The 13,738-nt window shown below is 38.2% G+C and overlaps 1 protein-coding gene across 1 annotated transcript; it reads right to left on the minus strand.

Annotated features, from left to right (window-relative positions):
• Positions 1–387: 387 nt before the first annotated feature.
• On the minus strand, positions 388–12,425 carry LOC115576096 (splicing factor U2AF 65 kDa subunit-like). Its single transcript, XM_030408604.1, has 11 exons — positions 12,249–12,425; positions 9,714–9,888; positions 9,475–9,578; positions 8,410–8,561; positions 8,195–8,311; positions 6,913–7,051; positions 6,751–6,830; positions 4,397–4,519; positions 3,949–4,035; positions 3,161–3,403; positions 388–3,014 (listed from the first exon to the last, which is right to left on the minus strand). The coding sequence occupies exons 1-11, from the start codon at positions 12,295–12,297 to the stop codon at positions 2,883–2,885; spliced, it is 1,401 nt and encodes a 466-aa protein (XP_030264464.1). The 5' UTR covers positions 12,298–12,425; the 3' UTR covers positions 388–2,882.
• Between the last annotated feature and the right edge of the window lie 1,313 nt (positions 12,426–13,738).

Below are 13,738 nucleotides of genomic sequence, written 5' to 3' on the forward strand. Positions count from 1 at the left end.
ATGCATTTTTTCCATTCAAGCCATGAGGTTTTGTTTGCTTTTTAATCTTTTAAGAGACTGACATCTCTAACTGGCTTTATCATTTATTTTGAAATTATTAACAGGAAGTGACAGGAGAGTGTTGTGTGATTGACACTTATGATGATGCACAGCTTGATGTTCACAGCAGAGAGCTGTTACTTAAACAGCTTTGTAGTTTGAACAATGCAAGATATTAATGTTCTCATCACATTATTTATGACACTTATCATGAAATGTTGGTATTTATAATCATCATGATAATCAGTGTCAATGTAGTGTTGCAGTTTCTTACTGTGACCACCAGACGGCACTGAATAGTCATGTTACAGTCAGCTTCACCTGTGTAAAGATAAAACAGCACAAAACTGGAAGATCACATATTTATATTATAACTTATAACTGATCCAATGTCTTTATGTCACAGATCATTAAATGAATACAACACAGGCAGACACTTAATGGATGCAAGCATTTATTCAAGGCGATGGCAGTGGCAGGGATTATACAAACTAAAAACGTTTTAAAATTTCCGGCCATCCAAAATGTATAAAATACCGTGTCTGTTATTATAATTTGATATGTTCCACTTATCACACCAAAATATAATTTTGTTTACACTGAAACAGAACAGGTTGTTGGCTCTATGGTCAAACCAGGTGATGTCCAAATAGACTCAGTGGTGGACAAATTAGTTTGTATTTGTGCCTGCACTCTTCAAGCAGACACGAGTAATTGTATTATAAATAATGCTTTTAATTTGATACATTTTCTTCAACAGATGCAAAAACATGACACAAAGAATAAAGCATAAAAAAGAAATCATTCAGTAGCTTCATCTATCTACAAAACTTAAAGGTGCATTTCATGTGCATATCTGCTTTATTTTTTTTTAAACAAGACCGCGAAGACATTTTGATTTTGTTGTTCTGATTATGACAAGAAATTGAAGCGTATTCCTGGTGACGTTGATTAAACCCCGCCCCCTTGGTTACTGTTGCTATGTGGTTTAACTCAAGAGGAAAACAAGAGCAGATTCTTATTTGTGTTTACAGCTCCCTTTTTATAAATGCTCTTTTTGACATGGGAATCTTGTAAACAGGGATTTAAAGGAGCTAAAAATGGTTATATTGTGTTAAAAGACTTACGAGTGTTCAAAGCACCATTTTTCTGTTTTAACGTCCTACTACATTTTGTCGGGTTGAACACGCCCAAGAACAAAGTTACTATCATTAGCCTGATAGCATCCAGGACCAGCTTCCACACAGCAGAGAAGCAGCGAGCTAACTAAGCTAGCATGTCAAACAGCATTGACGTCAGTCAGAATTACAAGTATAGGGAAAAATGTAAAATCAGGAGAAATATTTTGTTTTAACGCATCTGTGTGGCTGCTGAGCTTGTTATCGTTTTCACTTTTAGAAGGACTAATTGATACACTTAGCTGCTGTGAAGTTATTTCAGGTAACGCTGGCTGTGGTTGCATCAGTGAAAACATCAGTTAATCCAATAACGAGCAGGACGGAGCTGCTCACATTAGCCTGATAGCAACATGGTGGAGAAATACTAGACAGCTAGCTAATGGAGAATTAAATTATGGAACAACATTGCTGCTTAGCTTTAATGCTTATTATTTTTAAACAGAATGTTTTCAGTTTAGGATGACGACTAAACAATTATTTGTCATATGAAGATATGAAGGATAACTTTGGCTGCGCTATGGTTGCTCACATTTAACATCCCGAATTTGGAAAAAGAGCTGGACGGAGCAGCTTCCACAGAGCAAAGAAATAGTAGCTAGCTAATTTACTTCACCTGTAATCCCACAATCTAACTAGATTTACTGATTTCACCTGCAAAGCTCAATCACTAAGCTAGTTAGCCACACATGCTAACCTGTGAAGCTCACATTAGAGCTATTATTTGCTCTCTACACTTCTGCTCCTTCTTTGCTTTTGGGAATGATATCAAAAGACACAAACTCAAACCAAACTCTATGAATGACGAGTATTGGTCTCACCACAGCCCTAGTTACGGTTGCTACGCTACGATTGCTCATCGCTGTTCAGGGGGCGGGGTTTAAAAAAACGGTCATCGGTCCAAAAATATTAAAACCAAGAAAATATTTCTTTTATTCGTACAATGTTCTAACTCAACTAGTTTCCAGTGTACATGGCCAATTTAATATATTCCCCCTCTTTAGAAATAATAAATTCATATTTACAAAATGACCTTTGAGGCCGACAAAATGTTTATTTTCACTCTTGACCAAAAAAAGTCAACATTTGGTCTTTTTAAGCAGGACAGGTAATAGCATCGTATATGTTTTAAGGAATATTAATATGTGACGTATTGAGGAAAATATTACTTTTGAAAAATAAATAAATAAATAAATAAATAAAAACTTCTTTTTTTTTCTCTGGCAGCCACACAACAAACATTATGATGGCTTCTCAAATCTAGATCTTGTGCTCAGGAGGGAAATCTAAACATTTGACTGTTGTTTTTTTCTCATGTAGTGCATACTTGATAGACAGCTACTCTGGCATTGTCAGGCAGTATTAGTTTAGGGTTTAGGTAAGATACATGTCACATTCATTCTACTACAAATGTAATGAATACTATAGTATTTTTTTAAATTCAGAGTAAGTTCACTGTGTGAGTATTAGGCTTAAGCTGGGAGTTAGATATTCATTACTGAAGAGACACACACTGCAGTCCAGTTTGTTAAGTAGAAGATGTAATAAAAGTCTTTTCCAGGTCTAGTCTCTAAGGACACGTTCACAACATTCAGAGGAGTAAAATAAACCGACTGAACCCAAGCTGACAAACAGAAAGGAGGAAGGAGGAAGCTGACGTCTGTGCTTTCAGAACTCGTGTCTGTGATACATGTCTGGATCGTAGTATTTGGTGACCACCACTCTGTTGGCAAACTTGCGTCCGGTGAGAGCTTGCATGGCTTTCTGACAGTCTGCAGCAGAAACGTACTCCACAAAGATCTGCAACGAGAGACAAGTCAGTCGAGTCCTGAAGGGCATGAAGATGAGAGGACCTCAGATCTTCCTTACTAACCTTTCCTTACATGTGCTTAAAGATAATTAAATGTTGGTGACGATGTTGTCCACTGCAGCTTCACTAGCCTCACCTTTCCACAGCCGGGGACTTCCACGCCGTCGACCGGTCGGGGGATCTCGATGGAGCGGACGCTGCCGTACTTGCAGCACTCCTCGCGGATGTCCTCCAGGATCTCCTCGTAGTCCTCGTCGTCCACCAGCTCCTCGGGCATCACCATGTTGAGAAGGCACAGCACCTCTGTGGGCATGCCGGAGTTCTGCAGCCTCTGAAGTCCAGGGACCTGCAGCGTCACCGGGGTCTCTATGATGGAGGTCTACAGGTGGAGGAAGAGTCGCACACATTCGGTTAGACTCTCATAAAGCTGCTGCCGCCTCCCTCCCTCCCTCCGCCTGTTTCTGTATCTTTGGCATTCCTGCAGTGGATAAACGTGTTGGAAGTAATCTTTCCGGTGACCTTTCACTCCCTCCATCTGCCATTGTTGAGAATCGAGCTCAACAGTCTTTACATTGTAGCACACAGTAAACAACAATGTGTGGCTTCTGTACAGTTCTATACTAAAGGCCTTTTAACAGCACTTTGGCACATTACAGTGAAGTTAAAGGTACAAATACTAAAATTAAGGTTGAGTATTAAGCTTGAATACTTTTATTTCAAACATTGGAAAAGCCACTGTGACTCCACCTGCAAAAAGTCACAGTGTGGAGGAAGAAACGGTCTGAAGAGTGGCTTCATTTTATAGAGAAAGATTTTGTCAAGGAATCCCTGAAAGCTTTAATACAAAGGAGCCATTGTTAATGTTATTAGCGACAACTACTGTGATCTTTAAGGAAGGGAAAGGGTGAAAGGAGTCCCACTCACAGGATTGGCATTTTTAGCTCCCACACTCGCCCTTTGGACTATCAGCTTTTTGTCGCCGAGTTGCATCCCATTAAGGCCAGCAACTGCCTGAGGAAGAAAACACACAGACCTCAAAGTAACACATCAGGTCGAAGCAAGGTGATTTTATTTATTACTAACGTTTCATACGCTGAGGTAGATTCAGGGAGCTATGCAGAGAAGTTAAAGCAACACAAAAGAACCCAATTCAAGGTTTAAACAACAACGGTAATGAGAACAGAATAAAAGAGAGACGCAACTAAACGTTTCACCTCTCATCCATAATCCATAAATCCTCATGAGAGGTGAAACAGCTCCAAGAAACTGAAATGAGTCCAGTTGCCTTCGATACGGCACTTAGAAAAAGAGAAAAGTCTATCTAAAAAATACAAAATAAGATAAAAAAGTAAAAGAAAACAGAAACTGTTACCTGATCAGTGGCGCTGATGTCGACGTATTCACAAAAGGCGTAACCTTTAGACAGCGACGTGGCGCTGTCCTTCACTAGATTGAACGCTTTGAGAGGCCCGAATGATGTCAAGAGCTCCTTAACCTGCAAAAAAGAGTCAGACAACAAGAAATGAGATCGATAACTGATACTGAACGTGCAGAAACCTACAGAGTGAATTCTACATGTCTACTTGAGTCTATCAATATGATTATTGGAAAGGAAAAGAAAAATGTGTGCAGTCATTTTCTACATTTTACAGATTTTGCTACACTGGTTCCAAAAAGAAAGAAAGAAAGAAGAGACAGAAGTGCATCAAATGTTCCTGTCTTTCTGAGGATTAAGGGGGAGACGTGATAAGTAAATGACGTGGATCTGTGCTACATGTGGGGGACAGAAGATTAACTCTCTAAGTATTATTGGGACTTCGTTATCAAGTGAAAAATCTACTGGAAAAATAATAATAACCTCAAATATGAAGTTGAAAGTATTTTATTGAAAAAACGGAGCAGTTAATAGGTTAAATAAAAAATAAATCAGACATATCTTATTAAGATACTTCAAAAAAGATTTGCTTTGGTTTTATTTTGCCGGCTACAGGCAGGAAACAGTTGGTTTAATGTTCTTACCGTTACATAAAACCTGAATAACTCCCCGCAAAAAATCCCACCACCATTAACATCCCCATGTCTCACTGTCCTTTACCCATAATCCCCGGGTCCTAAGCGCGCTCCAAAAGCATGATGGGAGAAAGAAAGCAGCCAGTAAGGGAGCCTGCTGGCTAGGAGTGTATCCGTGTGAGGACCAGAATGTCTTACTTGCCTTGTGTTACATGTTGGCATGGCAGCAGTAGATGAGTACTACTGAACAAATTATGAGCGCAGACTTAACGATCTTACAGGCCCCTAGCTGGGGACAAAGTGGGGGAACAAAAATGAAAGAGCTGTGAGTATCAACGCAGTGGAAGTGACTGCAAGTATTAATAAAAAAAATGAATAAGTCAGTGAATAAAAGACATCAGGCTACATGTGCTCTGTAAGCCAGTTAAAATGAGACAGAACGGACAGTTAGGATTAAATTCCCCGTGAAACAACATTTTCATCATCTGCTCACCTGAGAGCAAACATGGAGCTCTACTGTGAAGCTGTTTAGTCCTTCAAAGTGTTAAACTCAGTCATGACGGCCTATTTATCAGCAAATACTGACTCTGACTTTTGATAACCTCAAAGAAAAAGTCCACTTATACTTTTAGTTAAGATTCAGTTCCAATGTGCAATACATTTCTGGAGTTTTTAGTGACTTTTAAGAGTGTACTTTCCCTCAACCCAGGGCTCAACACTCCCCCACCACCAGCCAAAAACTACTAAAATATATTAAACACATAAATATATAAGAGGCAGGTAGTTATGTTTCACTCACCAACCAAAAAACAGTAATGTATTGAGTGGTTGGTACAATCGGAACATTTACTATCCATTTGGTCAGTGGACAAAAAAGTAATTTTGCACCCTGCCTCAACTGCTTTTACCCATAATGCCTTTCTACAACCACCAGAGAACAGGCCAAAAGTTCTCAGACTCAGGAGACACTAAGTACAAACACCCAAGATAAGACTAAAGACTAAAAGACTTAAGACACTGTGTTTATTAATGCGTGAAGGATGAATTAAAACAGTGAATCAATCTAATACATTTAATTTGAATATCTGAGACCAAAAACTATTTCACTGGTCACGTTTTTCCAGAAAGTCCAGAAATACATCACCACTTTTGGCTAACAGTTTTTTTTTCAAGTGGACTTTTTCTTTGACAGTAATCAATAAATACACACGATAGGACAATAAATAAATACAGTGTATCAGCCTGTTGTGTAAACATACTGGACTTTGCTTACCTTTCTTTAATCAGTACGCTTTACATGAGAAAGGCAGTTTACTTCAGTAGCCAAGTCACAAAAAGCCTTTTTTAATATTTCATATATGATTAATGACATGATCTTATTATTGCTCGTCTAATTATGGCAAAAGAGAGTTTATTTAAAATCCGCAGCTGTAGCTGAAGTTGTCCATTGGGAATATTTGAAAATATGAGATACATAAATACAAGTTATGTTTTCATTAATTCCGCAGGATCACGTCCTGCTTCTGGCTGCGATTTCACTTCTCCACAAGTAGTTTTTGTTCTATTTTCTCTCTACCACAACACAGTTTTTAATCTCATGTCATAAAGAATTGTGAAACATATTTTGCGCATGTTTAAAGTGTGACAAAAACCTCAGAGTGAGAGAGAAATTAGGAATCATAAGTGCTCCTGTTGAGTCTGTGTTCAGTTTAATACCTGGTCATCGTTAAGGTAGTTCGGAAGGCCTCCTATGAACAGTTTATGGGGGGAATCAGGAACGACTGTGGAGACAACACCTAAACAAAACAACAAGAAACAAAACATTTTCTGTATCGTGTATTAGAACGTGTCAATACTCGGTATGAGTCAGTAACAAACCTGGGACGTGGAACGCTGGCTGCTCTGAGATTCCAGGTAAAGGCCGATAGTCGTGCGGTCTTCTAATCTTCAGCGACTGACCCTGGAAAATGATCCCATCGAAGGCCATGGCCTGCGTCGTCTCATCGACTGACCGGAACTAAAAAACAAAAGCAAAAATCACAGAGACACAATGTAAACTTATAATAATGTGTGTGCAGGTCGGCTTATGTACAACTTCTGATTTCAAAAAAGTTGCTACACTGTAAAACTCATTTGAAAACAGCACAAAGACAATATTTTTAAAGCAGGGTAGATATATTCAGAAGAAATCAAGTATCCGTGGTCCACTTGGTAGCATCGCATTTCTAGCTTCTCCTCAGGTGTTAAGTGGCGGTGCGAACACGGAGGATTGTGACCTGGAGTTTCCCCAGTAAACACACTGCCCTCTGCGGCTGTTGCAGTCCCTCCTGACAGGCCGGCGGTTGCTCTACATGGGTTACAATTCTGCAGAACGATCCTTTAGCAGCTAGTGTTAGCACAAAGCACACAGCTGAAGCAGTAAGGAGTAACTGTTGCACTGGGTAGCCTTTTCAGACTGAGGTTTGTTTGTGACGGCTATTTTGCTTATGTTTGCTTGATCGTGCCATTTAACAGAGTTTGTTTTTTAAATGTATGTAGTAAAGAAGCTAAGAGAAATATATGAACTTAGCAGAGTAGCAGCTAACACATGGTAACATCCACATACTGAAATTTAGCTCGCTCTTTCCGGTTTCTACAATCTTAAATGTTTAACCTCAACAAAAGAAGTTTTGGAATCCTAAATAACATAATCACAATGAGGCTGATTAGGTAAAACTTTAACAATAATGTCTATGTGCGGTTCTAAATTTAGAATATGTAACAACGAGGATACGGAAATGATCACATTCTGTTTTATGTTTCACACAGCATCCAAACTTTTTTTGATTCGGGTTTGTATCTGACAGACAGACATGAAAGTGAGACCGAGCCTCTGATCTCACTCTCTTCTCAAAAAGAGAACAAGCTTTTATCCCACCATGTCCAACTTCTCCTTTAAAGCAACATTATGTAAACGTAACTTAAAATAACAAAGTCATGTTAATGATACAGTGTCATGTAATAGGGTGAATGGTGTCTTTGTCTCAGCCGGTCCGCCCCCCCACTATCATTTGTTTCTGCACGATGTAGCTTCAGGGAGAGGGGAGTTGTGTTGTTACTTTAAAAAAAGACTTTGTGGGGGAAGCTGCAGAAATATATCAAATTACATTACAGCACAAACCTCTAGGAAAGCAAAGTTTTTATCCTGATTAATCTGCACAGCGAGCACAGGGTTGCTTGGGGCTTGTGAAAGTCCTGCGAGTCTCATCTGAGCGTTGAAAAACTCTGCCATGGACTCCTGGAGAGAAAGAAAAGAAACAGCATGGCGGGAGACATGCAGCACGAACACATCAGAGTAAACAGGAAGTCAAAGAGGAGAGTAAATACAGACGTTACCTCAGTCACGCCAAAGGGAATATTTCCAACATAGAGGCGTCTGGCTTGTCTTGTCATCTGACTGCCAACTATGGGCACTTGTGTCGGCGCTGCAGCCACTCCAGTCGTGGTGGACGTCGCCAGCAGAGCTATTGTTGGTATCTGCCCGGCCGCTGAGGGAGAGAGTCACAGAAGAGACAAAACTGTCACCTTCTGCAGCCTCCGCTCTATTATTTTATCAGGGGAAACTGCAGTGACTCATTTCTAGATGATTCATCTAATGTGAGAACTAATGTGAGCCGTGAAAGCACATTTATATTGAGAGAGCTTCTTAAGAGAATCCTGAGTGAAATCTGACGGAAATTTCCGGTGAGCTAACTTTTTAATGTCCAGGGGTCTCAAACTCAAATTATCTTGGGCCCACTGCTGGTATTGTAATCTTGCAGGAGGGCCACGTCAGCGTTCAAGTAGTATTCCTGAAAAAATATAAACAGCAGTTTGTATACATACATATGTTGCAGCAGCAGCAGAGTCGCAGCACAGAGCAACAGTCGTCACATTAACTGACTAGATGATGGCATTTTGAGACTTCTGGGGTTTGAGGGTCTCGCTCTCGCAGCTGTTTTAAAGTGGCAGTAGTCGCCAAACACTGTGGTAGTAGCTAGCTAGTTTTGCAGCATTAAAAGCATGCTAAATTAGCTAATAGCAGGTGTTGTTTGCATGGTACTCACAAACAACTTGACAAATATCAACAGATTACTGTGATACTGAAAAAACCTACAAACAGGATGATTCTCAGGCAACTTCTGCATTTATACGGAACGTCGTTTTCAATGATTTATATATAAATAAGGATTATCATATCCTAAAAAAGGGTGAGTCACACTGACTCTAAATATATGTATATCATGTCGGTGTGTTCGGATACCGAGTGATGATTCTCTGAAAGAATGAGAGTTGTGACCTGTTTTCGGTGCAGAGCGACGGCCTTGTTCAGGTCTGGATGCAAGTTAGAAAACATGAATGAATGTAAACTCTGTGCTTGTAGCTTTAAAGAGGTCATGAAGTCAGAACATGGTTAAACACCTTGCATAGCTTTATATTGCATTGGCGTGATGTGTTCGAAGCCAGGAGGAGGCACATCCCAATATCTGCAGGTCCTTTTCTTCCTCGTTCTCCTCGGTGAGTGGCTGAAACCAGAGGAATGACAAAATAAAAGCTCACAGGAGGAGGGATAAAACTTCTCTTTCAGGCAGTATTTTCACAATAAAAGCCTGCTGGTGTAGGTGGCCCGTGTGCTGGTTCTGCAGCTGTACCCCACTGACCTGTGCTTCTTGTGGTCCCTGGAGGAGCTCCGGCGGTCTCGGCTCTTCCGGTCTCGGCTGCGGCTTCTCTTCTCTCGGCTGCGGCTCCCTCGATCTTTGCTCCAGCTGCGATGTTTGTCGCCTCGACCCGGAGATCCACTGCGACTCCTCTTCTTGTGTCTTTCTCTTTCTCTCTCTGTGAAACGAGCAACAACATATACTATATTTCTACCAATACATACATTTAATCTATTATGAATAACTATAAATAATGCTGTATGTAGAAGAGCAGCAACGATAAGCTGATTAACACAACAACAGAGAAATAATCCTCAACTATTTTAATTAATAATCAGTTATTGTTTCAGTCATTTTTAAGCAATAAGAAGGAGAATTGACTTAATTAATCCCTCGTTTGTGTAATTGCCAAACAGGCACTGATTCCTGTTTCTCACTCGTGCAGAGCTTAAAAGTAAATTTACTCAACTACTGCACTTAAATACGATTCTGAGGTATTGTCATTCAGTATTAAACGCATTCATTTCTGCTCATTCAGAGCTGCAACGATTAATCAATTGGTTATGAATGATTAAATTAATCGCCAAGCTAATTTGATATTTGATCAATCAAGCTTACATGTGAATATTTTCCTCCTCTATGACAGTAAAAGGAATATCTTTGGGTTTTGGTTCTTTGAGAGGAGGAAGGTCAGCAGAAAATATTCACATTTATGAAGCTGGAATCAGATAATTTCACCTTTTACGTAAAAAATCAAACAATTGACAAATAATTGATTAAACATCGCAGCTTTACATATATATGCCTCTTTTTCATAATCCCTGATATCATACCTGTTATAATAATTACTGTATCTAGATTGATAATATTTCATGGCACTAACTGCAGGTGATTACATTTTTCTTCGAACGATGATGGCCCTGAAGTGTCACCTCGGTGTGTACAGCCTCCTTTTTATATTAATTACATGCTCTGATACCCTCCAGTCTCCTCTGAGCTGTGCATCATATTTCTTCTTCATGGTACAAATCTGACAGTTTAATGCGGCCTTTCTTCTCAGGCAGAACATGACAGAGGACCTTTTAACAAATCGATGGGAGGTTCTGTGCAGAACTGATCCACCTGGTAGCTCTACGTTGATTAAATGTCAAGTTTCTGGTGTTACACTGGAAGCTCCTTTTTTTTCTGTAATACCTCTGTTTCTAACTTTCTTCCATTTTTGTGTCTGGTTGTTAGAGCTGCAGTGATTGGTTGATAAATGTCAAGAATTCAAACATTTGTTGGTTCCAATGTGAGCATTTGCCTCGTTTCTTGACAGTAAATAAAGAGAATTTGGGTTTTGAAGCAAATATATATATATAAATATATATAATAACTCTGGTTTTGAAAGGCACAGTAGACAAAAAGTTTATAATATTTACTATGATTATTATAAGAATGTTCATTAGTTTCTTAGAACTGTTACAAACACATTTACTGAGTTGAGTTTGACTAATTTACATCAGATTTCATTGTTAAACCTTTACTGAGCATTTTTGTTGCTTTATTCTGATTTCTACATCCTTTTTATGCATTAATTGTATTTATAACAGTTAACTACGCTGTTAGCAGTTACTGGACAGTCTTAAGCAGTCTGTTAAGTGCTCACATATGTCTTATAAGCTAAGAATAATCATGTTTATAATGCTAGTCTTAAAAGCGTGTGTTTTTAATGTTAATAAGCATTTTACAATTACTTATAAGGGTCTCACTACCTATTAATCAACACTAAAGGGACCTTCTGTTTTTATATGATAGATACTGTTTGATTGCAATATGAGTCACAATTGTAAGTATGAATGGTCATTTTTGCATGTTATCTTTACGATATATATAAATTCTTATGAGGGACAAGCATGTTCCATTATAAATGCTATATTTATAATGGTATGTTACTTTAATCAACAAATTATGGCACCTGCTGTGTGTTTATTGTTTATTATAGTTGGCCATATTTTGCATTATCGATGTTTCGATTAATTGTTCAGCTCTAATCATATTTTGCAATATTATGCAGCAATTATTGATAATTCCTTTTCACATTTTGAATGAAATTATCAATCGTGTGTTGCAGTAACTAGTAATGGATGCCGATTTGAAAAGTACATCAACACGAGTCAGAAAATGTCATATGGAGTCATTTCTACCTGTACATATCCACACAGGTGAGGAAAACATTATAAGAGGTGTAAGATTTAAACGTAGTTTCGGATCTTGCTGTTTCGCGCAGGTAAGTTCACCGTCCCCAGCCTGCGTGGAGGGCTGAGCAGCGGCTGTATGGAGCCTGGAGGATGAGGATGAGCTAACCGGGCATCCCGACGCTAAATATTAATTAAGCTACCATGAAACGAGCTGAGTCATACTGTGGAAAAGTACTCGTTAAAGTTGTTGTCAGTATCCATTCATAAAATAATGTAGGAGCTAACGTTACGCACTATGTCAGCGGTGCGCTGCTAGCTTGAGGACCAAACTGGGGCACCGACAGCCGTTAACGCTCACCTTGTCGATTCTCGCTCAGTTGCTTCTCGAATTCCTCGAAATCCGACATTTTCTCGGTGGTCTCGCTGTCTGAAGGATGAAGCAGGTGTGTGTTGTCTGAGGGGAGACGATGAACCGAGCAGCGCGCTGTGTCAGTGCAGCAAAATCCACTGAGCTGCCCGCCGTCCACACGCGCGTATATACACACCGCTTCCGGTTACAGCCTTCAAAATAAAACATATGGCAGTTTTATTTTTTTTTATTTACACATATCACCTGCACATTTCACACAAAATTGCACAAAAATGCAATGAAGATACACTAAATAATATAAGGTAAGAACCTAATTATGATCATACAAATATGACAATAAATAACAATTTGACAATTTACATAAATGCAGCTAAAACTAACTCTTATTTCCATTAACAATAAATCTGCCAAACATTTTCTGGAAGAATCGTTGATCATTTTGCCCATTTAGATAAAAAGATATTTACAATTTTAATTAACCAATTATCAAAATATTCACAGCTTAATTATCTTTTGAGTCACTTTCTATTTTTCAACTGATGCACCTCTCATAAACAAAACCTCCTAAATTAAATTAGAGGTTTGATTAAAAAATAATCAAATTCAAAAATAATAAAACTACTCAAAATTAGTAAGGATATTGTGATATTTTAGTCTTTCACCTGATTGTTTATTCTGTGATATATATCTGAATGTTTTAATTTTGTGTTTGAGAACTGTTGTAGTCCCCTCAAAAAATAATTTGACTTTTATTGCATATCCATGCACACGCATATATGCACACATCCCAATATCCCTAATTAATTTTGAGTAGTGTATGACTTAATTGACTTATATTCATTGTCAATAAATCTGCTAAACATTTTCTGGATTAATTGCTTGGATATTTATTATTTCTGTGAAACATTTATCAAAGTAATTGCAGAATTATTATCTGTTAATTCACTAATCTAATATTTAAGTGATCGATGCATCTCACATGAAAAAAATCATCCCAAATGAAATTAGATGATTGATTAAAAAATGATTTAAAAATAGTATGAATAAAATTCATTAATAATTACATTAAAGATTAATGTTTTTGAGAAGAACTTGTATTTAACACAATATAATATAAAATGTTTATGGAAAATAACAACTTTCAGTGAGAATTAAACTTGATCGTATAGAGTGTATGCTTTTATTATGATAGTGTCAACTTCCGGTGATACCGTCTACTTGATTGACAGAATTTTCGAGCTTTAATTTCGTCACACACGCACACACACACATTTTACTATCAGCAGGATTTGATTGCAGCCATTATACATTTATAAGGCTCTAAAGTTTGAGGTTTTGAACGTAGCCTCAATTCTTTCAAAGTTAACTGCTAATTAATTTTCAAACCAGTGTTTTAATTAATCAGGTTAAATAAATGAAATCTAAAAAATGTCCTTCCCTTGTGAAGACTTTAGATTCTACTTTTTGTAGCCACAGTA

This window comes from Sparus aurata, chromosome 23 (assembly GCF_900880675.1).
Source record: "Sparus aurata chromosome 23, fSpaAur1.1, whole genome shotgun sequence".
Taxonomy (NCBI): domain Eukaryota; kingdom Metazoa; phylum Chordata; class Actinopteri; order Spariformes; family Sparidae; genus Sparus; species Sparus aurata.